The sequence below is a fragment of the Balearica regulorum genome, chromosome 14 (genome assembly GCF_011004875.1).
Source record: "Balearica regulorum gibbericeps isolate bBalReg1 chromosome 14, bBalReg1.pri, whole genome shotgun sequence".
Classification (NCBI taxonomy): domain Eukaryota; kingdom Metazoa; phylum Chordata; class Aves; order Gruiformes; family Gruidae; genus Balearica; species Balearica regulorum.
In genome coordinates, this window is record NC_046197.1 from 13243399 (window position 1) to 13269229 (window position 25831).

The following is a 25831-nucleotide window of genomic DNA, read 5'->3' on the forward strand; positions in this document are numbered from 1 at the left end:
AGTTCATCAGACTCAGAATCACAGCAAATCAAGAGGAAATCAATGGCCATGTGACATTTTATACTGAAAGCTTGCAGTAAAAGATGAAAAAAGAAACAAAAAAGTAATGAGCATCATGGAAACGGCTTTCCTTTACCTCCCTCAGGAAGGGCAATTTTTTACCATATCAGCGTTTCTTTGCAAATATCTGCCAGCTCTGTCATCACACCCCTTTACACCTGAGGCATGTGATCTACCAAAATGAGCATGCACATGGACACAGGACTCCTCACATCAGTCCTCAGCTGCTGTAGGAGCCAATGAGCAAGCCGCTCTGCTCCCTCTCAGCCCTATCTCCTGCCCCACTCTCTGTTTACGTATAGACAACGTAAAACTTTTTGGAGAAAAGGGCGGTATCTGTCCCCATGTTTGTACAGAGATGAGCAGGATGGACTCCTGCTGGTGGCTTCACTCTGCCACGCACATGCAGTATATGTAGAAATTACAGGGCATAATCCAGCAAAACCCACAACGTACGCCTAACTTTATACATGCGAATAGCCTTACTGATGTCAATGGAATTACTCATGTCTGTAAATTATGGACATAATTAAATATCTGGTTGGACTGAAGCATAGATCAATGATTTATTAACAAGTCAGAAAGCCTATCTCTGTGACTAGATTTATAGCCAGTTTAATCACACACGTACGGTAGTGTCCTGCACTCCAACGCTGTGCCACTAATGCTGGCGGAAGACTATCCCTTCTTGAAAGCACTGGTCTACATGGGAGTGGACAGCCAGGCACAGGCTCAGGCAGAGATCAAAAATAGAGATGTTCCGGCCAGGGAAATGTTAACAGACAAAAAAAAATCTTACTTTTACTTTCAAAAGAAGTCAGTTTTCCCAAGAGCCTCAACCAATTTGCCCTAAAAGAACAGGAGCAAATTTAGAGTTGTTCTTGTTTTTCCCTGTGTTCTTCTTTCTCCAAATCCAACATCTGTCATTTAGAAGCAGAAAAATGACAGAAATTCTTATTACTGGCATAGCAACTGGTAAATGAAACCTGTAAGGTCTGGCTTTCCTTTCCTGTTGCAAATCAAAGAACACACAAACTGAACTGGCTGTAAAACCAGTTGTGTGTGCCTGCACTTCCTAATGACAGCACAGTTTGTCTTGTCAAGTGCTGCTTGCCTTACAAAATACATAACCTTGCTTCCGACATAGCTTTGATCCCTGAAGAGTTGCAGGAGTGTTTGCTGTCCTGTGGTAAGAAGACATGAAGCTCTGCTCTTGAGGCTTCTTGGAAATATCAGAAAAACATTCTTTTTCTTTGTAATTGGATCTTGCCACTTGTTTTTTAGTGTTTCCTTTACCCATTTGTCTCTATCCTCTCTCTATCCATACTGTATAAAGTTTTATTCCTTTTTCATTTTTAGTATTAAGAAGTTGTTTTTATATTTCAGCCTTTCCAAAGCAGCCAGAACCCTGATTGTCAGCAGCGATGTCTAGACATAGTAAATCCTTAAACTCAAGGCCTTTGCCCTTGAGAGAGAGAAATGCAGCCGTACACGACTGCACACGTTTTTCCCTGAGCACTTTCAGGTGCTTTGTAAGGCTTACTTCTTTCTGGGGCTACAGCTTGTTAAGATGAAATTTGGATCAACTTTTGGACTGACAATTCAAGGCTACTCTACGAATGCGTTCAATCCCACGGGCTGGTTCAGGTCAGCTGTAGTCAACTACCAGCACAGCTTCCCTTTTAACAGTAATACCTGTCCGCCAATACTAGTAAGCAACAGAAATCCCATAATCAGTAGGTGTGACTGATGTGTCCCGCACTCACGAATCCCCCAGTAAACCCCCATGCTTTTTTATTTTATTATTTAATGTAAGATTAAACATAGAAAAATAAGGACGATGTACAGTTCCTGAAGGTTTACAAGCCTGTAGGAATACTGAGAGGCTGTAATAAATGGCTAATTAGGAAAAAAGAGCTTCACAGCAGCTTCCCAGTTAATTCATAGAGGTAGCATGCAAATTCGTGATGCCAAACCCAAGCTGAAATAACAGACATTAGAAGTGTGGTGCATGCCCAAGGAAGGCAAGAAACTGCCTGCCAAATTTATTCAGCTCAGCCATTTTTTCTTTCAATTTTATAATCAATAATTCCATGTCTTTTCTTCTTCCTTTTGGGGGAAGAAACCACATCAAATGTTTATTCTATTCTTTTAGGTTCTAGTGCCTGCACTCCTGTCTCAAGGTTTGCCACAGCTGAAAACATGCTGTTGGCTGATTTGCAACATTTCCATGGAAATATAGCCCCACCACAAAACTCAGCCCCACCGTCTTCCTCTTCATGGCTGAAATGCAAACGATTTCTGGGATCATGGCAAAACTGCAATGCAAACGCTTAGAGACCACAGAGCACCCAGCCTTAACCCAGCAGCTCACTTTGAGCTGTGATGCACATCACTTGTTTTTATGACCGCAGAGTCCAGCTGCAGATGTTTAAAACAAAGAGGAGAAGGGAATCGGATCAGAACAGCAAAGCAAACGCATGATCTCTCCTTACACAACCAGCTCAACCAGAGAAATTTCACCTGTCAAAGGGAAAAAGTGAACTAATTTGGGAGATCATCTAGGAAATTTTCCATCTCTTCATATTTGGCTCTGGAGCTGTTAAGTAGTCTGCATCAGCTCCATGGCCCAAACTCCCTCCCTAGAAGGTGAAAACTACTGACAATAAAGTGCTTATTCAGCTTATGGGCTCAGATACTTCTGCAATGACCACCATATCAGGTTTTCTGGACACAAAATCTCCACTGATGTTAGGGTAAGAAAGTACAAACCAGTCATTCCCAGAGTTAGTTCAGAGGTGTGCCCATGACGAAAATATAGACAAAAGCTGAGGTAGGTAGCCCACTTGGCACAGCTGATTGACTCTAATAGGTGTTGATTACACTGCTCATATTGCATGAAATTAAAAAGCTTACAAATGTTATGAGCCATTACCCTTCCATTTAAGAGAGCTTATGACAAGTTAGCAACATTTAATGAAACCCTTTTCAAAATGCCATAGGCAGCCTCCACGAGATTTGGCTTTGAAATGCAACTTGTGGAGTTATTTCAAAAAGTTTGTTTACTTCAGAGCTTCCTCTCTTGCTCTTCTTCGGGATACTTGGATTTTGCAGCTGGTGGGATACTTCAGTTCCCTGTTGTGCTCTCAGTGTGCGGCACATAACACCAGCTCATTAGACAAACAACAGGGAACAGGCAAAGCAAGATTTAATTCTGGTGTTATTGGAAGTACCTCTTCAGCCAGCCAACAAAATTTTCTTAAAAATTCAAAGACTTCTGGACAATTTTACTATGAAGGTAAAGGGAAATGTTTTCATAGTTGCTGTAAAATTTACTTAAACTTCCACCTTTTTAGCACACTGGAAATACCACAGAGCCACTAACTGCCCCCAAAACACTGGGGCAACCAAGGTTCAGTCTGAAGTAGGCTCTCTGGATTTTATTGCTTAAGAATGAAATTTATTAAGAGGAGAACATGTCAATTTTATAAATCCCACTGGACACTCACAGCCTACTGCCGTACGCGGACTCAAATGTGCTTTGGATGGCGATGGCAAGAATATCTGTGCATCAGGTGAAAGTGCTTCTGCCAAAATGATGCCTTTTGCAACTTGCTCGGCTGCTTCTGTTTATTTTTACTGTTTGTCCTGCTGACTGGCAGCTCTCCTCTCAGTTGATAGCTGTCGGGCAAGCAAGACTCAAACTGACCAAAGTGAGAGAGACATTTATAGCAATAGTACACTGGCGCGGAATCTAACGACAAGGCATCTGGAGTGATGCCATAACAAATGCTTAACAAACCCTATAGGGAGAATATGAGATGGCCAGGAATGGCTGCAAGCTTTCTTTTGTTGGCAGTGCCATCACTAGCAACTTTGTTCTTTTTTAAAATTATTAGGGCTTTTAAACAATATTTTAACATCGGCTGCCAAAAATCAAGCAAGAAGCAGTAAGCTATGAAGATGTAGTTAGAGGAAGTTAGTTATCGTGCTTCAGAAGTCGACCTTGGATAGTGTGATTTTTTTCTACCCAAAGCTACAATGGCAGCTGAACTGTCCCAAAAGCAAACGCCAGGAGACCAACATCTCCATGAGCTGCCGAGAGCTCTTACAGGCTCATTCGTATCATAATGCACAAAAAAGACGATTCTCTTGTCTTTGAAGAACTGCTCACTAAGGGAATAGTTAAATGCTGGGAGGAGTAATGGCCAAAGAGGTGGTGGGAGTGCGCAGGGACTGATAAGTGACGGCAGCACGGTGAGACAAACTTCATTTCCACCCTGTGATGGTTTCAGTGAGCGTGCTGAAGTCCTTAAGCACTTTGCTAGATCAAATCATCAGGAACTAATTCAATATCCTTTTATTGCTCTGTAAACCCTGACAAAGGAAGAAAAGGAATTATTCTGTCTCCTTCCTCAAAAACTAGCAACCTTCTTTCATGCTACCTATCTGAGCCTTTACTGAAAGCTAGATTTCTACTACACAGTTTGAGCATCATACAAAGTTGCAATTATCTTGCCATCTGCATTGCCTTTCCTCATGGGTGAATGGTGCCTCTTAATCCAAATTAGTATGTTATATTGTTTATAAATATGTATTTATGGCTATGAGGCAGGTATGCCCCATTGTGGGCACATGCCATTGTTTAATCCACATACCTGTTTTATTGTTTTTCAGTGCATATTTTTAGCTTTGAGGCAGGTATACCTGCAGAGCAAATAATACAAAAGAATACGTCCATTATAGTACTGTTTCTGTGCTTTAAAATTATACCACTCTTCTTCCAGATCTGAACATAGTGAGACAAGTACATTGGCAAAATAATTATTTATCACCCTTAAAAGCTTCCTTTAAAATTTCTATCATTCAAATACTGGCTGGGGAAAATGTAAAATACAGACGAGCATATTTTATGCACTTGCTAGTCTAGCTTTTATGCTGATGAGAACTTACTAACACCAGTAAAGGGAATAGCAGTTATCAGCCCTAATTCACAACTGTGATTTTTTTTAGGCCAAACAGATGCCCTTGCAGAATCACAGCCAAGTGTTAATGACAGGCCCAGTCCTTTTTCCACTGTAGTCACTAGTTATTTCGTATGGCTTCAAATGAGACCAGGTTTGCTCCAATGCTCCAAGCCAGCCTGCTGCTCTCAGTGAGACATTCATTGCCATAAGGAGCAGGATAGGGACCTCTAACATCACTCAAAGAAAGGAAAATAAAAAAAAAAGACACTGTACTTTGCCTCAGGCTTTTTTCTTTGATGTATAGGATTCTTCTTTTAAATTATTTTTTCAGTTGATTAAAAATAATGTGAAGCAGACCTTCAACATGAAACTGGCTAAATACACTAAGAGATCTCTTTTAAAAGACATTTAAAATCTCCTCAAAATCTGTTCAGTGAATTTTGCCATCACTTATACCTGTGCAAGAACAGAATAGCTTGGAGCTGCCCCCAGTAGCAGAGGACAGACAAGAAGGGTTGGTGCCCATGTTTAGATATGTGTTCCCAGACCCCATCAGTAGGAGAGTCTGCAAGAGAGCTGAATGGGCAGGACCCCAGTCAAGAGCTTTATAGTGCAAAAAAAAATCTGTCAGGCAAATCCATACACTTGTCTTTAAAAGGATTCAGGGTAAGAAAATTTAAGCCCAGGTATAAACATGTGCAAACTGATGTTTATTTTTTCTATCTATGCACTTGAAATGAACACTGAAAGGGCAAAACCATCCTAATCCTATCATGGCAATGTCTTTCTCTGCTTCCTAAAGCTTAGATTATCATCTCATTGGTTGTCACACAGCTCCTGCGAGCAGGAATTCAATTTTCCTGTGTAATCACAGCACAGGATTTTATTTCTGTTGTTACTGGAACAGAAAATGCACATAGCCTCTTCTCTCTCTTGCCCCTTTTAAGTTACTTACAGACCTGGATGTGGTAAGCTCCAAAACACCTCAACTCCACTAAGAAAGCTAAAGCTGTGCTTACTGTAAGTTTTAAGCAACCTGCTTGTTAGCAGCTCTTCTCAACAACGGCAGGAAAACTTCCAGTTTTAAATTTCTATTCAAATTGAGGCAATGAAGACTGAAGACCACAAAACTGTGCCATTGCTTTCCAGCACATAAAATTAACAATTTGTGCTGCTGCGTGCAACTTTCAGTCAAAGTTTGTCTGATTTATAAACAAGCAGATGGTTCACACGATAGTCCACAATAAATTACAACAGTTAGAAAGACAGCTACATTTTGAGAGTGACAGTACAGCTGAGCTACAGATGGGTTTATAGATGACCCTTCCAATTTTTAATAATCTCCATAATTTATGTGCAAGTAAAGAAATGCAAGGATTCCTAATGCACCTTCTTGACTAAGTACAAATCACTTTTATTTACACAGGCAATGCTTCATGGTCCAGTTAACTTCTTAATTAAAGGCAGCAAGATGCTCATGTTCCATGCAAGTGGCATGGAAAATACTGTTTAGTGTGCAATATGTTCAGCTGGGAGTTTAAGATGCTCTGATCACTCCTGGAAAATGCATCTATCTCATTTCTTTGAAACAAGACTACAAGGGTGCAAACACTGCTATCACCAGTTACTATTCATTAATCTCCAGATAAACTTTAGGCTCATACAGTAACAAGGTTATTTTTATTTGCAAGCTCTGGTGCTTAGAAATAGGCTTCTAACCCAGGAGACACTACAGAGTATTACTGAGCCAGAAAACAACAGGAACAGAGACTCTTGTTACATGAAGAGAGAGGGATTTGGGGGGCCACTCTTGAATGGGCGATGGAAAAGGAACGTGAACCTGGAGGGTGTCATTCCCGAGACAGGAGGCAGCAGTGATGCAGAAACAAACAGGCTGGAAGCAGCTTTAAGAAGCCAGTTCAAGTCAGTGATTTTACTGGCCGCTTCTCCCACACGGGACTGAACCACTTCAGTCTAATCCTTTTGCTAACATTTTTGAAAGGACTCCCAGAAAGATGCCTTTGTTGGGTTGCCATCAATTGCATGCCACAGTACAACAGATTCGGTTCTTCTTGGTTGCAGTTTCAGTTGCAATGAGTTACCCTCCGAAAGGAGCACAGCTAAATTCAACTACTCTGTTCGGAAGGTGATGGAGGAGGCAGTACCTACTAGAGCTCGTTAAAACACAAGGCACAGCTCCTAGGAAAGCAAGTCTGTGTGTACTTTTAATTACCACCTTCCTGGGACTTAAGAGATGCAGCAGAGAAGAGGTACCAGTGACAATTTCAGGCTTTCCAGAATTATCACAATTCATGTTTTGGAGATATTTTGGCAGGGATTGCCCAGCTCTGCCTGCAGCAGGGCAGCAGGGCGGCGTGGGAAGCAGCACTGCAGAGACACAAGAGCGGGAAAACCCACTCCATGGAGGTCATGGGACTGCAGCCACTCACACAAAAATCGATTCTTCCCCTGCCATTTCCACCCAGCACCAACGCTCCTTCATCTACTACACGGAACGATAATGAAATTAATTTTTTTAAAAAAATGAAAGTCTTCTACAAATGACCAGCATCTGAAAGTCTTTTGAACTTTATATAAAACCCATTATCTATTACTGTACACAACTCTTAGGTTGTTTAATTAAACATATGAAAAATATTATATGTCAGCTTATTTCTGGGATGTTCTTTACTGTTATTTGTCATATTGTTTCTGTTACACTTTGCATATTTAGAGCTGCATTATGCACTTCTGAAAACCCAGAGAAGATTACTATGGAATTAGTGTGGATGTTCATCTGTACTACTGAGTGCTGAGTTTGCACTTTATTCTAGCAATATTCATCAAGTTCAGGAATTGCTGGTACACTTCCTGCCAAGAGAATTCTGAGTCATACTACTGTTCTTTAAAAAAATAGTGTTCGTTATTTAATAATATTTTTAAATATTCCGTAACTATCATCCTTTGATTGATTGCAACTCTTTCATTTGCTTACAAGAGGCCAAATTCATGCATAGCACAAGAAAGGAGGAGTTGATTGAAATCAATAGTATTGCCCCTGTTGTCCACAGCCCAACAGTAATTCCAGCATTATTGTGAGCAACCTGAAAGCCAGCACAGGCTATTCCAGTTTAACTCCACTGAGAAGCCAGAGAAAATACATATACATGGTTTATATAACTATATAGTTAATATAGTGTCCAGAATCTGTGGAAGCCAGCAGGGATGCTCCAACTAACTAGGCTGTAGATCAGACCTTCTGGCTTGCAACTAGATCCTTCTCTGGCTAACAGCAAAAATAATCCTGGAGGTGGGATAGTGAAAGGAACACATACAAAGGCCTTACTTTATATTTCTTGTTCCTTGCATTCATTACACTGTCAATAGTGTGGAAACCAGTTTCATAACCTCAAGAAGGGGACACCTTTGTCCCCCCTGGCATGTTAAAATGTAGATCAATATGATAATATGTAAACAGTAAACTCCCCACTAGCAAGAAGTCATTCGCAGTTCTCTTAGTAATCAAATATTATTTCCAGTAATCTAACTAGAGAAAAAGAAATGTAAGCAGCAATTTGTCATTCTATTTATCAAACTGAGTGCTGTACCTTTTCCACACATTTTCCGTTACAAGTGTATGATGTGTAAGGTTCTGCAGTTCTGTTTTAATTCAGGGACGAAAACATTTATAGATATGAACGTTTTCTCATTAACTTTTCTTCCTAAATGATTATGCTTGTTCAAATCAATTCCTAGCCATCGTACAGAGGTTACAACCTTCAATTATTAAATCGGATATTGTATTGGATGTTGTGTTGATTATGCTACAAGTTCCAATTTCTACAAGACCACTGAAATGCTGAAATAAAGGGATGTTAACTTTATTTAATTAGCTATCTGCCATTGTTATCAAAATGGAAGGTTTGTATCTGACTCAAATTAACACTTTGGATCAGGAAACAGGATAGATGACATCTTCTCAGAAGAATCCTGGAAACTCTTTATAATTGTTTCAGTTATTTTAAAGCTGCTCAGGACAAACAAGATTGCATTAGAAAGAGCAAAAAGTCACTGACAGTCAATGAAGTGCTGCTATGAAAATGCTATTTCAATCACACTTGGCTTCCTTCTCATTTTCAGTTGTTAACATCCTTGCCACTTTTGTCAAGCAGTCTCTCTTAGCAGCATTGAATTTTAACTGCACATAATTTTAAAACACAACGTGAAATAGGACTGAGCACATAATATGGGTTTATTGTGCCAGCTAACAACAGGTCAGGCCCTTGTGCCAAGGCATCACCTCTCTGCTCTCTGCAGAAAAGGAGTAACTGGTTAAACATGAGCTGGATTTCACAACTGCCTGCCATCCTTCTACCTCGGAAGCATTAGGTATCTCACTTGAGGGTTGTTTATGGTTTATCTCAAAAGGAGACAAAAAGACAATGTGAATTCTCAGAGATTCTGGAGGCATTTTAACTACAAACTAAACCCATGCGTATCGACCTTGCAAATGCCCAGAGGATACAGTATCCAGATGAGGTACCCAAAGGACACCCACTGTCTCCCCAAACTACATTTGTATAGAGTAGCCAGTGTAAGTTATCTGATAACCGCACCACCCTGACACTCCATGGTTTCTTACAGTTAGGGCTGCAGAAACTTGTTTATTCCTTCCCCAACAACTTACTGGTCTTGACCGGATTTCTTTGGCGTAGAGAGGTTTCAAGAATTCTGAATCTCCTTCGAGCTTTAGACCCTTTTCCGTGATTCTCAGGTTCCCCATTCCATCCTAAAACACAGACAAAAAGAAACAACCCCATTAGTTACAATTACTAAATTCACAATGCTGCCAATCAGTGATTTTTTTTCCTCCATCAAGGAGAACATGTAAAGCACTGGGAGGCACTAGAGAATGCAATTACTCATGTTATCCTTTTAGCTCTGTTTCTGTGAAAAAAATTTCTATTCAGAGCAATCTGCAATGCCCCCCAGTAAACCATTTACACAGATGAAAGATGTTCTTTTAAGCTAGTCATCTCTACTCAAAGAGACGCAGCAATGCTCTGTGTTAACAGGAAACTATTCACTGTAATATTCACCGGCTGCCTGTATATTAATATACCTTCTCATTCATAGCAAATCCATATAAAGACTATGTGATTAATTCTACTGAACTCCATATAGAGAATATGTGATTAATTCCACTGAACCGACAAAATAAGGCTTGGCTGTGTAGGAGTATTGCAATAAAATGTGATAGGGAACTTGACCCCTGTTATTTGGGGAAATCTCTGCAAAATGTGGACTCCTTGGTGGGGTTTCTTTAGGGCTATCAGCCCTTACAGCAAAAAGATGTGGAAACCTGGTGATTAGTTTCAAGTCACACAGTCTTTCCTCTGCTTTCAATATTGTTAAGATGCTAAACAACTTTACCGGAATATACATTTATGCAAATATTTGCTCTGGGAGAAGTAACCACACAACAGGGATATCTTTCCAACAGACTGCTCTCCTGCCTTGGGCTCACTCCTGACTTTTGTCTCCCACCATGATCAGGTCAGGATTGGAGCCCTCGCTCTTTTCCTTGCACAGCCCAGGCACATTCCAGCAATCTGAACCTCTATATCCAAATGTTTGGATCTCCTGAGTCATTCTCCTGCCCTTCAAACAACCATTGCAAAGTCCACTGGCCAGGCATTAAGTGACTGATGTAACATGCGTTTCTGTCCTCTCCTCATTTGGATTTCACAGTTGCAGCTCTCAGTCCTTACCCTCTCCCCAGCCCTGCTCCAGGCTCCCCCAGTCCCCACCAATCCCTGCGCTTCAATAACAAAAATCTTCTTGACAAATGGTATGAAGTGTTGGCTGCAGGCCTCCAGCGGATGACTGCAAATAGTCCATTTTCTTTAGAAATTGTTTAGTTATGTGTGTCCAAGATGTAATGAAACATCTGACAAAACATAATAGCAAACAAAATATATGTCAAAATTTTATATGAGTTTTTCTTATGGTTTTTATGCCATAAGACAGGTATACGGATACAATGGCACAGAGCAGAATTGGACCAAACTATATTTCACCTTTAACTTGTGAAAGTCGTAACTTTTACTAAGATGAGAGATTTAGGTTCATTTAGGCTATAACTGCTTAGAAAGGTGTGTGTTTGCATAAGAAACATGGTGTGGGGAGGGAATTACAAAGGTAAATCTATAATCTAAAAACATCAAATGCATGCTATTATTTCTAAGATTCAGGGTGATTGTCAAAGTCTGCAAGGATTGGGGTAAGTTGGGGTTTTTTTCCTGAGAAAAAGATGGTCTGAAGAATACCTTTTAGCATAAATTTGACTGACATCACTAGGATTTGAGACTGATGCTAGCAATAGCTATGTCTCCACATGTATAACTCAAGATAGGGAAATGACCAAGAGTTGGGTAGTCAAGAACAGGCATGACAATCCTCAAAAATACCCCTTAAGGATTCTTTCCACCTGTTTGGGGTTTTTTTTCCCCATTTCTTCAGGCTAGAGAAGGAGGATGATGATGCTATATGATGCCTCGGGCCTCCAAGATAAGGCAGGATACAATCACCACAAAAGCTACAATAGCTGGAGCTTGGCGTGGGGAGGACATTGCAATGAGGGACACACACATCAGCACTCAGAACAACAGGATTCATGTTACAGTGAGAGAGATGTTGAAACCAAGGGTCATGCAGGCCACAGGACAGCAGGAGCAGTAATTTGGGTGAATTACTGATCTATAAATAGGGACATGCCATACTGATTCCATGGCATCTCATCATGCAATTTAGGGACTCACTGAGGGAGACTGGGCTGCCGCGTTCTCAATTGCTGCTAGGCACGTCCTTAAACACTGAGGTCCAAATCAAAAGAGCCATGTCAGCACATAACTCACCTAACAGCACCTAACCTAACAGGGATTTTAGAGGAAAGGGGTATGTACTTGGGTAGAAGTCCTGTGAAGATCAAGAGAGAGAAGACCGGGAAAATCCAGGAAAATCATGCGCATTTAGATATACGTCCTCATGTTTTCTAATCCAGCTGCAAAAAACAAACCACATCTGTCTGCTCTCTCTTCCTCCCATTGTGTGCGCACCTCCAGCACTGCAAGAGGAATCACTGTCACTAAAGGTGAATGGCTAACCATAAAAGATTTGAACGAACTATTGCCAAAAGGCATGAATTTGGAGGGATAAAAATCAAGGACATAGCACGGCTCAGCACTGCCACTGGTCACTTGCCAGAGGTTCTCCTGTTCCAAGAAGTATTGCTCCCAGGGTGTACCCTGCCAAGTAAAGATCATTTTTGCCAGAGCGTGGTGTCTTACGAACAAAGGCAGGCTCGGGACTACTGGGCAATAAAATGACTGCTGTCATCTCATTTTGAAATGAAAGCTGTAAGTAAACTTTAAATAGAGATATATGCTGAAAATGCTATTGATTGTTGAAGGGAGGGGAATGAGAGATGGGTCATAAAGTGCCACTTGCTACATTCCTTGTCCCAGGTGTAAAATACTGGTTTATGAATTCTGGGTTGGTGGTGGCACAGAAGGGGTTCATTTATCTCAGGCAAAAGGATGAAGGAAAATGAGTGAAATATGATTATGCTCCAAAGAGTCCAGATTAAATTTTGATAGTGGTATGCTTTGCAATTTGAGTGAGCAGGAACTATTACAGCTATCTGCAGATCCTCACACATTTTGTGCTGCTAAAAAACTCTACATTTTCTTCCCTAAAATAGACATTTCAGTAAGGTTACAAGCCCTGAGGGCTTTCACATTGCAGGCTCTTCTCTAGTTTCATTAAGAAAAGTTGTAGGTTATGTAAGCTGGTATGTGCCACATACAGCTGCAAGACTGACCACCTCTGTGCATACACAATCCTGACCACTTCCAGAGATCGCTCCTGAGCTGAGTGGGGCAATACGTTACCAGTAACATGGACCAATGGATAAAGGGACTTGTCAAGTCAACACTGAAGCTGCGGCAAACCAGCAATTTCCATGGCTCACAAATATATTCTGTTCCGAGTAGTGATTCAGATCCAGCAATCCACTCTGCTCTTCTCTTGTGAGTTTCTCTTCCTTCCTCTCCTTCGCCCTCTGTCTCCCAAGTGTCCCCCACAGGATTTTTAGATATGAAAAACACACATATGGGACATTTAGCTCACACCTAGCAGGTCCTATACATGTCAAAAGAGGTATCAGGCCTATGGGACTATTACAACCAAACCATGAAGAACACATTTGATTTATATCATTTTATGCAGGTGTATTCTCTTACAAAACCACTGGGTTGGAGAAAAAGAGGCACTTCCCCATGTATTCTTCTCAACCTTTGATTCTTCCCAACCTTGGATGCCCACTCACCGTTCTCTCCTCCTGCAGCTGACAAAACTAATAAAAGCTGCACCCACCAGACATTATCTCTTGACTTCTCTGGTCGTTGGGATAGGGATGCAATGCTCAGCACTGACTCTTACCACAATTAACTCTCTGCTGTTCATGTTTCTCATGATTAAAAATGACAGTTTTTTGTAGTAACAGTCTGGGTCAGCAGGTCAAAAAAACAAGCAAAGGTTGTAATCTGAATTTAAAGTTAACGAGTATCCTGGCCTCTTATAGTACAATCATTAAATCATATTTATTATTATTTCCCATTAGAAAAAATATAAGCAGCTTGCAGAATTATGTAGAGATCCCAAAATACAGATACATTAAAGAGAAATCATTGTATGAAAGACTACCTCGGATGTTGTTTTGGATAAGGCATCTTCATCCTCCCTGAATTACATGGTTTAATAACAAATAAATGTCATACCCTGCTACAGTGAATATATATGAAAGTTCTTATGAAATTTCATGGACCATGACCTATAAAATGTAGCCAAAAGCTGGCCAGAGTGACAGAGACCATGAGATTTTATTAAACATTGTATCTGTGATTGGTATATATCCTTATCTGCCACTCTATTGCTTGTGAATAAGGAAAAAAAAAACCCCAAGTATTGATTATTTGATACACTGACATCTGACAATCTTTGTTTCTCCTCTGTTTATCAGTAGACTCCTCAGCAGAGAGCGAATGACTTTATTGTGGAGGCACAAACCACTTTGTGAGAGCTTCCAGGAGGAAAGCCCCAAACAGGAGGCACAGAGTCGGGAACTTTCCATTACCACCTGCTTTGAATTGTTTGGCTTTTTGGTAAGGCATGGTGAAAACTTTCACATCAATTTTATCATCTGTGCCACCTCTCTTTTTATACAATGCCTTGTAATGTGCAGCCATAAAAATTTATGTGCTGTTGCTGACTGCTCTGTGTTGAAAAGGGAGAGGCGATGGTAAAATCCTGAATAACGTAAATGTCATTTCAGTGACGCTGAATGAGAAAGAATTTTTTTATTATTATTAGCTTGAGAAGGAACTCAGTTTAACAACCAATTACAAATGATGGTGTTAAGTGTCAGGGGAAGAGCCCAGCATTGCTGCTATGGGATCACCAGGCTCCTCTCTGCCTTGTGGTCAGCACCATGGCTACACATGTGGGTAAAGCCTAGGGTTTTTTTGTTTTCCTTTTTAACAGTTGCGGGTTGCTTTAATTTTTTATTTTTTTTTAATTGTATGGCTTGTAGCAGGGAGATTCAGTTAGCAGGAAAAGAAAAAAACAGCCAACCCAACCAGAGACACGTAATTGCTGTGGTGAATACCTGGAAGAGGCATTAGCCGCACCAATCCAGACGGCTCGCACACAGGAACGGGGTAATTTTCAGTGGTGTCTGCCATCCACGGGCAGCTTTACTAGATCAGGCTGGGCTCACGCCACAGCTTAATCTAGTCAAGAACCAAGGTGGTGATAACATGTATTCACTGTGGTGCTTCGTGCCAGGATGCTTTGTTCTTTACAAACAATAAATTCAGCCTCAAGCTCCTCTGCGCTTCCTCTGTTCTGGCATTTCTGCACATAGAGGCAAGTTTGCTGTTTATTGAGGTCTTTCTAAGGATTTTAGGGATACTGGGGTTGGGGAACACGTAGAGTTCCAGCTGTCTGCTGGCTACCATCGGCACCAGTGGGTTTTTCCCCCTGCTTTTTCCTGCACCTCCATCCCCTTTAAGTTTTCAGGAGAAAAAAACTGTTGGCAAGGTTTGTCTCTGCAGAGCAGGTAAGCATTTACTTTTTTACTAGGAATAAACCGAAGTTATGTTTGGCAATGTCCTGTGGGGGGGAATTATCTTTGGAGACTGCTCATGTCAGATGGCTGAAACACCTGATTATCGTTGCTTGTATTATTGATTGCTGTGCTCTGCATCGCTTCCAGATATGTGCAAGTTATTACACAGCTCAATACATCCAAAGTTAGGGAAAAAATAGCAAATGCAAGTGACCTGTTTTTTTCTTCCCCTACTGGGAAGATTTCTGTGCTGTTCTTCTACCTCTGACTTGACATTAAATGTTTCCAGATCCCACAGATTTAAGGAAGGTCTATACAGATACACATCGTTGTCAGTTCTTCACAGCCCGAAACACCTACCTGCTCTAAAAGGATCTGCCCTTCCTCCTTCCCATTTTCTTCAGTTAATTTGTCACCTCAACAAAGATCCCAGTATCCAGCTGTGGATCAGCAGCAATATTTTCCTATGAAAGCCAGGAGAGCCTAAACACCCACCAGCAGCACCAGTCCTATAAAGTTAAAGCTGGTCACACAGCACAGTCCAGAGCAACATATGCTCCAAGGTAAGGAGACAATGTGTGACAGCTTCTTCCTCTGACATAAGGCCTTGTTTTGAGACCTCACCTAGGGACTCAGGTTTGTACAGACAGTAGAGAAAACCAAGCCAACGTGGTGTTACACAGCATGTATGATCGTACCCCTATATGCATGGACACATGCTTATGCTTTGAATTGCACTGTGAGGTCTCAAGTCCACAACTGGCATCCGTCTCCCTCTTCTTCTTCTGCTTATTGACCTCAGATGTCCCTGTCAGATGTCTTACTGGTACTGTTTTCATTTAAAGGTGACCGGCACAGTGTAGGATAGCTGTGCTGAGACATCGGTGGGTGAAGGAAGGTGACCCCAAATGCCTTGCATCACTGTGAGACAGTATATATGCCCTCTGCAGGGAAGGAGGGAGACACAGATGAAGCACAGCTAAAATCTTTGCAGCTAATTGGTGCACTAAAACAACATTATAAATTGCAAGACTAGCAAGCGGCTAACTCGCTGCTCCCTCCAGAAGCTCGTGACAGTCTGTGAGAAGACACCTCTATATAATCCCTGGCGCTGCAGTAATCAGTCACAGGGAGACATGGAGTTGAATGAGCAAAGACCAGCTGCGGGAGCAAACCACTGGAAAATGACCTCCAGAAGCTGCTGTTAAAGTTCTATGAGCTGTGTAGACACTTTTACTTCCTCCCACAGGTGTGAAGTCATTTGCAATATCTACAAGAAAGTCAGGTGGCTACTAACTTACCAAGGAATTACATACAAGTTGAGGAAAATGACTGCAGACCATTATGATTTATGTAAAATTCAGCCCAAAACAAGCCTATGCAAAGCTGAGAGCCCTTCTTTTCCAGTGGGAAGCTCTTGTTTTTGTGAGTTCCTCTGCATGACTGCAGAAGAAGAGGCAGAAGATGAGAAAAGAGGGTACAATGAGGAGAGCACAAGAACCACGAAGACATCTCACAGTTATGGCAGTGAGCTGCAACGCAGAAAATCTTGACTTCATTCCTGGCAGACTCACACGTCATGATGGTGTTAGGGACGTCTCCCACATGCACATTCCCATAGCCCCTTTCCCCTCTATCGATTCCTCCCACACTGGCAGAGCGCTCCTTGGAGCCAATGCCATTTATTATGAAGATTACTTGAAAAGCCCTATGAAGCTGTCACTGAAGGCAAAATAAACTTACACATTGACTTCAGTGGGAGTTAGGAGAAAAGTCTTAAGCAGGAAGAACAGGATCAAATGCGGTTTTCCAATTACTGTTTCAAATAAGTTACAACTGACCAAAGCAACTAAATCCCATCCCTTGAAACAGTTCCAAACTAGCACTGGAATAATTTCTAAACAAATCGTTGAGCCAGAGCTTGAAGAAAGTTCAGCTCAGGATTTACTGCATATTGCTGGAACTACTTTGGGCAGGAGGCATTTCTTTTCAAAGCAAACTGCTAGTGAGTTTACTCAAAGTATGATCATGTGTGGCACAACAAAACCAGGACTTCTCTGAAATAAGCCATCCCATCTAAGAGTACATTTTTGCAGGGAAAAAGATTAGCAGACCTTTTGGGGAAATGATTATGAATCCCAACATTGTTACTACAACAAAACCATCATATGCAGAATTCCTCTAGGGTAATAATTTCCCTTTCCATTGGTACAGCAGGGAAGAGATCAAAAGTTGCCTTTCACACCTCCCAACTCCCTGTTATGGAGCACTTTGGCACTGAAGCATTATAAAATGAGCCATGTTCTCTTGAGCATTTTTCCCCTTTTTTGCTCCAACTCAAATAGTAAGGTTTCACATCTTATCATCAACATATATTCCAAATGCGTCCCTTGAATTCTCCATCTTTTTCAGTCTAGCTCATTACCATAATTATGCTAACTAGAAGGGAAAAGTCCCATCCTGCAGAAATTTGTGCTCACTCAGAAGTGGAAAAAAGATTCTTATACTCGTAGGAACAAGTACTCTTACAATGCAGCAATTTAATAATAAAATCAGCACATAAATTCACTGTACAGTTCAAGGGGTTTCAGAAACAGGTTTTATAAATTACGGTCTAACACTCCTGAATTATGATAGTCTGTCAATCACCGAATGGAGAGAATAAACACTTCATTTTTTTAAGCTACAAAGATTTTGGACACAACATCCTCTGTGGCATGGCTCCTCCAAATTACACCAAGGCTGAACTGAACTCATGCATCTTTATATTGTTGGAGATGGGAGAAGGGAGATTTGGATTTTTTTCCTTTCACTATCTTAGTGGATCCCTTTTGTGTTCCGTACTTACACTCTAAAGTAAGATTTTTCTGACTAATCCAGCATTTAGCAATTCCCCCCAGCCAGCAATGAAGCTGGCAGATTAAGGACGGACAGTGTGAAAAGGAAAGTGTCAGGTCTCACGCGGCGTTTCTGAAGGTGAGCTCCTGAAAATGGGGCCAATTATTGGGTCATTTTTCTCTGATGTGAACGTGCCAAAACAACTCAGGGGCACCAATTAGAGCATAATACCAGGTCTGTTCAAAGAAATAAGGCTCGCACAAACATGCTCTGGTTTCAAACCCCTGTTCAAGATCCACACCAATACTCAAGATGCCAAAACCACTAGCACAGGTGGAGAGAGACCGAGCAGGGCTGTGGCCGCCCTCCAAGCCCTGTCTGTAAGGCACATTTGAGGATCCCATCTCAGCAGACTGACTTACAGGCTTTGGGGAAACTTGGAGGAGACGCCTGTTGCACTGACCTTCTCAAAAACCCACCGCACCTGCATTATATACTCGCTGCTATGGCAACATCAGCCTCCGAAGGTAGGATAATCACGATGAGAATCCATATTTTCAGTTGCTTCGTTTACTCTCCTCTACTATTATCTCCTCTGTTTCCAAAAGCCAGGAGAAAACAGGGTGGATGGGGAGGAGTATTTTCAATGCACCTCAATTAATCACTGCTGAGCCCAGATTCAGCTAATATTAGGCATTTAAGTGATGAGCCTGCATTTGGAAGATAATCACCCTGTGCTTCCTCTGCAGTCGGGGGAGAGAAAATGGCAACGGAGTCCACCTAGCACCCAAATCACTCCCTGGAAGTGCTCCTTCCTGGCTTGTGGAGCTCCTCCAAGGTGACTTGGGCATCTTTTCTGGATGCCTGTAGATAACTGGGATAAACATAGACCTCAGTAGTGTGCAACAGGATTCAAACAGAACATAAATGGGTTGATAGGCAAAACAATAAACAGATATCATGAAATAAAATATATTTCAAAAATGTGATTCCAACTATACTAATGTAGAGTTGCTTCAGGGATTATTTTAATGATTTTTTTTTTTTTTTTTAATCAAGACTCATACTTTCAGTAAGAGATAGGAGATTGGGCACATTCAATTTATTTGCACAGGTAGGTAAAAAGAAATTTGCTTTAAAATCAAATTCACTGTGTTAAGAGGAATCCATAGTCCCCTTGTTAAGAAGCTGCCCTCATGGCTAAGGAAACACCACAGAATTTTTATAGCTGTATTTGTCAAAAAAATATATGATTTAGGTCTTCCACTATCAGAATATACTGAAAAATAATTTAAACTGTCTTCCAGACTTATCTACAGTGTGTATATGACATTGTTGTTAGCAAGGGAGGCTCTGGAGACAGCAAAGAAATGAGAGAACTGAAAGCGCTGCTCCCAAAGAGACTGAAATAAGTATATTGCTTCTATTGCTTTTTGAACAATTGCCAGCAAATAATTATTCATAGAAGAAAATATATGGGTATGTTTAGGGTCCCTCGCCACCACAAATGGTGGGCAAAGAATGAGATCAGATCTGTGGAGTGCATCCACTGATTTCAAATAGCTCCATCAATTTACACCCACTCGGTATCTGGCCCCAGAGCAAAGAGGTAGGAAACGGAGGGCTTCTGCAAAACGCCTGCGGCTGCCAGGCTGCGGTGGCAGTCATGCAGGCAGGATGCTGCAGCCGCTGCTGGTCACGGCACGTGCAGGACACCCTGGCACGCACCCACTGCACCTTGTTGGCGGGGACGGATGCACAGCCAAAAGCAACTGAACCCCCCTGGCTTGCCCTAATGCTCTGTGATGGGCTGCGACTGCCCAGGAGCAGCTATGGGGGACTGGAGGATAAGCAGCAGTTTGATTACTTGTCATCTTTTATGCCTCCCCAAACTCCCAGCAGCAAAATATTTAGCAGGAGAATGTACGTGCTCTCACATCTGTGCATGGCACACGCTATACCGCATGCACGCTCACACATGTGAACACCCTCTTAGGGGAAACTGAGGCACAAAGTCAGGCATCCACCAACAGCCACACGAGAAAGCTGTGTTAAAGAAAGAGCTCCCAAGGTTTCTCTCTAGCAACTTGTCACATAGCACTGCAGCTAAGAAACTATATATATCCTGCTCCTAAGAAACAACAGGTTAATTTTAGCAGCTTTCAAATGCCAACAATTCTGACTTCAGATACTCTCTCTTCTCCCTGTGGTTTGAATTCCTCTGCCTCCTTGCCAGACGATGCATTATGCTTAATGCCCCCTGTCTTCTTCACAACTTTTTAGTGCACATTCAAAAGTGTTTGCTAGAATAAAAATAATGATCATTACACAGCAAGGGAACTAGGAGCTCGTTAGTCATCAACCCGAGCCCAGAAGCATCCTGCAAGACGGCGCTTCCTGACATAATTTCCAAAATTATCATCAGGGTAGTTTATACTTCTTGAACCGTGAAGTAACTGGAAAACATTGAGATAATTTTCCTACTACTTACTTTTTGAGGAAAATAAAGGCAAAATGGCATTGTTTCATATCTAGAACCCATGCGTGGGCTGTTTTTAATTTCAAATTATTTATTGAGTGGGTGCTTACTGAATCATAGGGGACTTTTGCCAGATACCAAGAGATTCTCTTGGAAGTCAGGAGTGTAATATTACGTGCGTGAAAATCAGGCGGTTATGTGAAATAGCCAAGAATCACATGCAAAAATATACAACTGGCATTGGCAAACTACAGCAGAGCAAGACACAGCACCTTTTTGTAATACTTTTTTAAACAGAGTCTTAAAGTCAAGTCACAGGAAAGCGATTGCTTGTACCACTCTGTGGCCTTTAGAGAACTATACAGCTCTGTGTGTCACCTCACAGAAATATGCTTATTTGGGGATATTAGCATTTCCTCCTTCTTCTGCTCCTTTTTAAAGCATGACACCAGCACGAACAAATTAAGTGACTCACAATCTGCATACGTATGTATTTATTTATTTATTTATCTGCTGAGTGTAACCTCACCTCAGCTTTTTAATTTTTTTTTTTTTTTTTTTTTTTTAACAGCACCAAACCCACCTAAATAATGAAATCTTTTAAAAACAAAGCGTTTCAGATCTGGATTTCCTTTATTGTGAGCCACATTTGAACCTTCTGCCAGGCCACGTGTATTTGGGAGGTGAGCTGCTCCTGGACGCAGTTTTGCAGCAACACCATCATGAGTAAGGAGCGATGCCCACTACCTCCAACCCGGCAGGAGCAAAGGTGAGCAGAGCAAGTGACGCCATCAAGTTAAATATGTTATATTCTCCAGTGGATGTCTGTGAGGTTTGCCAGAAGCCCCTGGTTATGCTCCCTAGGAACTTTGCAAAGAAAATAAACAAACAAGTGGCAGGAAGCGGATGCAGCCCTCGCCGGGAGCAGCTGCCTAGTCCCATGGGGCAGCCCTGACTGGCGCTCGGCACGCTTGCATGCTTGCAGTACGTGGGGAGATGGTAGCTAGGACCAAGCTATGCTAAAATAATGTTAAAATAATGAACTTGGTGAAATGCTTTCGATCAACGAGCACTGCTCGTTGGAAGTGCACCGGTAAGCAGCTCCTCTGTGCAGCCTTTCGTAGGCAGAATCGGGCTGGCTCAGAGGCAGCAAGAGGTGACTGAGCTCTCCATCACAGTCCAGACAGGGCTCTGAGGGCAACTGAGACTCTTCTTACAGCTTTTTGGCCATTTTGGCAACCTGTGCTTGTTACTGCCTGGATAAGACTTGTCTTTCTGACAGAAGAACCACCGGGGGATAATGACACATAATCACTAACCAATGCACTTGGTTAGGGACCAAAAATGCTTGAGAAGGAATTTTTATCCCTTAAAAGAACACAAAGCATAGAGCAAAAAAACGCCAAGGCAAACATTCGTATGTCCATCTGGCTAAGCATCCAGAGCCTGTCTTCAGACTGCCTGAAGCCACGAGATTTCTTTCCCTCTGCACTGAGGCTGCACATCCGCAGCTTTGCCTGGGACACGGCTGTGACACCGGGGTAGGAGCTCTGCATCGCTGTTACCTCCTCCCCTTCCCATCCACCTAAATCCTAAAGCCTAAGATTTCTCTCCCTTCTTTTGGATTTCATCACTGACCTGCTTGACAACTTTAGTGAATTTAATCTCAAAACACTCAGGGATATAGGGCAAAAAATATTTTTCCCAGGCTACATATAAAGAATGTAGTTTCAGGGAGCTTAAATGGCTCTACGGGACATTTTGGTGACCGGAGGAAATGTAGAACCTTATGATAAATTTGGGATATTAATGTAAGAATAAAGTCACACTGCTAGAAGCAATATCTTATTGACAAAACTGCTAGAAAGTTGCAAAGGTAATAAACAAGAAATTGAGATGGATTAGTGGTGATATGCTTTTGAATGTATTATTCAATGCCAGCTGTCGGATACCTTGTGAAGTCCTTATAAACCTGGGGGAAATACTGCACCTATAAATACGTTTCTTGAATGGGACTACTAATGAGAGTAGCTACACTAAGTGTGGTCAGTGATCTTGTCATCAAGGGAGAGGTATTAATACAAGTGTTGTAGTTTATTATTCTAATTGGTTATTTCAAGTCTATCTTTATTGACACTATAAGAAATGTGCAGTTTATAGCTATAGCTATGGCTACGTAGCATGGCTATTTTCTCACTCAAGGTGTATTAAAAAAATAATTTCTTTTCCTTTCAGTTATTAGTGGGGCCTTAAAGACTCTAGTAGTCTTGGCAATCAGTGCAATACACTGCGTATTTCTAGGAAATCCTCGAAAAATATCTAAAATTCCTAACATGGGGAATGGGACCAGCTCACAGGAAGACACTCCTCTGGGATGTTCGCTGTTTAATCAAACAATTTCTAAGTTATGAAATGTCTGACAAAAATTTCTTACTTTAACTAGCGTTCCAAGCTTCTGTAGTCTGTAGGGGACATTCCTTAGAAAACCGTGTTTATTCCTCAAATGCTTAAAGATTATGTCATAATGTTTATATCCAACATTTGTTACCAAATGCAAGCAGCAAATGCTGCAGATCAAAATGCTGCAAGACTTTGTCAGAAGTTCTAGAATTTGTTAAAATACAAGACATTACCTAAGTACAGCATACTTCTATTAAATGAAAAACTATTTAAATATTTGCTAGTCATCAACAATATCCTTTCCAAAATAAAAGAGAAAAACCCACAGTTCTTAAGAAGTGGCAGTAGAAGTCTTTGTAACTTTAAAGACCTTATTTAAGGCCAAGCTTGAAAAGATCCGTTTGGGAGCTGAAAATCCTTTGTATGTAACTTAAGGAGAGTTCGAGTTATTTTGGGCAGAATTTTAATTTCTGTAAACTGATGAAAGAACTACAGGAATATCTCAAAAGGCAGACTCAACTGAAGGAAAACAAACATTAAAACACTAATTATATAGACACAGGGAGTATTTCCGCTTCTCAAAAAAATAAACAGAGAGAAAATTGGGATTCAGCTGCAAACTCATTAACAACCTGTATTTTCAAAGCTTACTGATGTGTCTAGGGCCCATATTTCAATAGAAATCTTGACATTTACGGTATAACTATGGAAAGCCAAAAAAAAAAAAAAAATCTGTCTCAAACCTATCCCTCATTCAGCATTTCTCTGATCTCAATATTTTCATTTTTCTCAGCTTGGTCACCTCTTTCTATTCCTCAGCAGCTCTGCACTGCTTCTACAATACAGGTATACCTTTTACACATCTACTATGAAACTGCGCAACAACTTTGTTAAAGTCCTGCCAAAGGTTTGTGGTTTGGGTTTTTTTCTCCCGTCTCAATTGCTATCATGGGGGAAGAAAATCTTATGTAAGTTAAGATAATAATAGCTTCGCTTGTTAAACATCAGACTAAGTATTTCTGAAGAAGCGATGGAAAGTAACATCAGTAAATAGAGAAAATAGCAGGGTATGAAATTCTTAATAGTCATTAATTTGTCTCTTTCAAGACAGCTCCCTGAATGACATGCAGGTAACTGAAAAGCAACACATTAGTTGCGTTTGCAGAATTTAGGTCAGAGTCTCTACCTTTGCCCATTTTGCAGAGTTTAAAGTATGAAGGGTGTGCCGAAGAGGACCCAAGTCATCTTCAGCAAAACTCTTTGTCACCTATGGACTGCTCTGTTTACCGCGACGTGACAGAAGACCCTGTGCTAACACGTTTTTTTTCCTCCCCGTAATTCATGGCTCGAGATGATCAGAGTCCAAATCTCTTTTGGGTGGAACTGGCCACAGCAGCTCTGCAGAGGCATTGAATGGTGTGTGCCCAAGCTGGTCCTCTCATGGACCAAAGGCACACCAGCCCCACGGCTGCACAGGGCACTCAGGCTCTCCAGGATGAACTTGGAGGACATGTCCCACGGGCTGGGCAAAGGGCACTGGAGGGAGGGCTGGGGGCGGGCGATGGGTGGGAAGGGTGACACTGCTGCTCCAATGCATGCACTGAGCTCAACAGTGCTCAGCATCTCCAAACCCTCCATTTTTCTCTAGACCTCACCCACTGATCGCGCAGGCAGCATGATGGGTATGCCAGCATGGCACTGCCCAGTGCCTCATGGAGATACTCGCGGTGGAGGAGCTGGCAGTGGCAGCACTAGAATTCTGTTAGTGCAACACTTCGCTGAGCTCTAAATAAGTGACCTTATGGCTCCCTACACAAAACTGCATCCTGCCATATAAATTTACCCATATGAGCCTTCAGTTATTTCCTCTCCCGCAGGTCCCTTGTCATCATTTCATTACACGCCGTCCTTTTCCAGAGAGACTACATTTTACTTACAAAATGCTATGAAGAGTAACTGCAGCCGTAGTTGCACAAACAAGTCAGGTCTGTGGGTGTACCAAACTTTTAGAGGAATCTTACAGCAGTTTCTCATTTACACTGAATGAACTCCACTTTGCTGTATCATTAAAAGTAATTGCTTTGCCTGCATAGCAACTAATTTTTAATGATTCCTTTTTCTGCTGAATCTTACGTTGTTTTCTAAGTAATTTCTTGTTTGTTAGAATAAGGCAGAGATTCCTAAATCACTGAAAAGTACAATTTTGTTTACTTAACTTTTGGTTAACGCAAACAACTTACTTATACATTTGCTTTTTAAATTCTCCTCTGGCTATTGACTTTGTACATTATTAGTGTCTTGTTAAGCTCACTATAAATCTCTCAAAAAGAGTCACTTAAATTTGTAAGCTCTCCATGTTTTGGCTCCTAGCTGTATTTGGGACTGTGTTCAAATATTTATGTTCCTCAAGTTCCAAGAAACATCTTATCTGTCCCTACAATCACTCAAGGAATTTTGGCATAAAACTGCCTTTTATTTTCTGAACAAACAGGTTCTCTTTCAGCTGATAAATCCAGACCCTGACTCACAGGTTAATGGCTGCGCGTGTTCATGTTTTCACCCCTGCACAAGCTGACACCATGCAAAAGGGAAGCGTGTGCACGGCGTTGCTGAAATGGGCTTTCTCCTCCGTATCGTCTGAAATTTTGATGAAAGCCAGTCTCCACATGAGTTCAATTAGTTCACTAATGTAACATGAATTCCACTTCATAGACTTCAAACTCCTGTTTATTGCTCACATTGTTTTAAAAGCCTGTAGTTAACACAAGCCTGTGCCGCGGTTAATAGAGGTAATATCTTTAATTGCCTTAGCCATGAAACATCAACAGCTGTCCTAGGATTATCTACAGAGTGTCTTTGGGTTGGAATGGGAGTAGAGATGAATGCTTATTAATTCAA

At 41.4% G+C, this 25831-nt stretch overlaps 1 protein-coding gene across 4 annotated transcripts in view; it reads right to left on the reverse strand.

Moving 5' to 3' along the window:
- The window catches only part of SGCD (sarcoglycan delta), a 339669-nt gene that overhangs the window by 64255 nt on the left and 249583 nt on the right, over positions 1 to 25831 (reverse strand). For all 4 annotated transcript variants that reach the window (XM_075766167.1, XM_075766169.1, XM_075766168.1 and 1 more), the window contains one exon: positions 9715 to 9816. In XM_075766167.1, coding sequence (XP_075622282.1) covers positions 9715 to 9816 — 102 coding nt within the window. The remainder of the gene's footprint in view (positions 1 to 9714; positions 9817 to 25831) is intronic.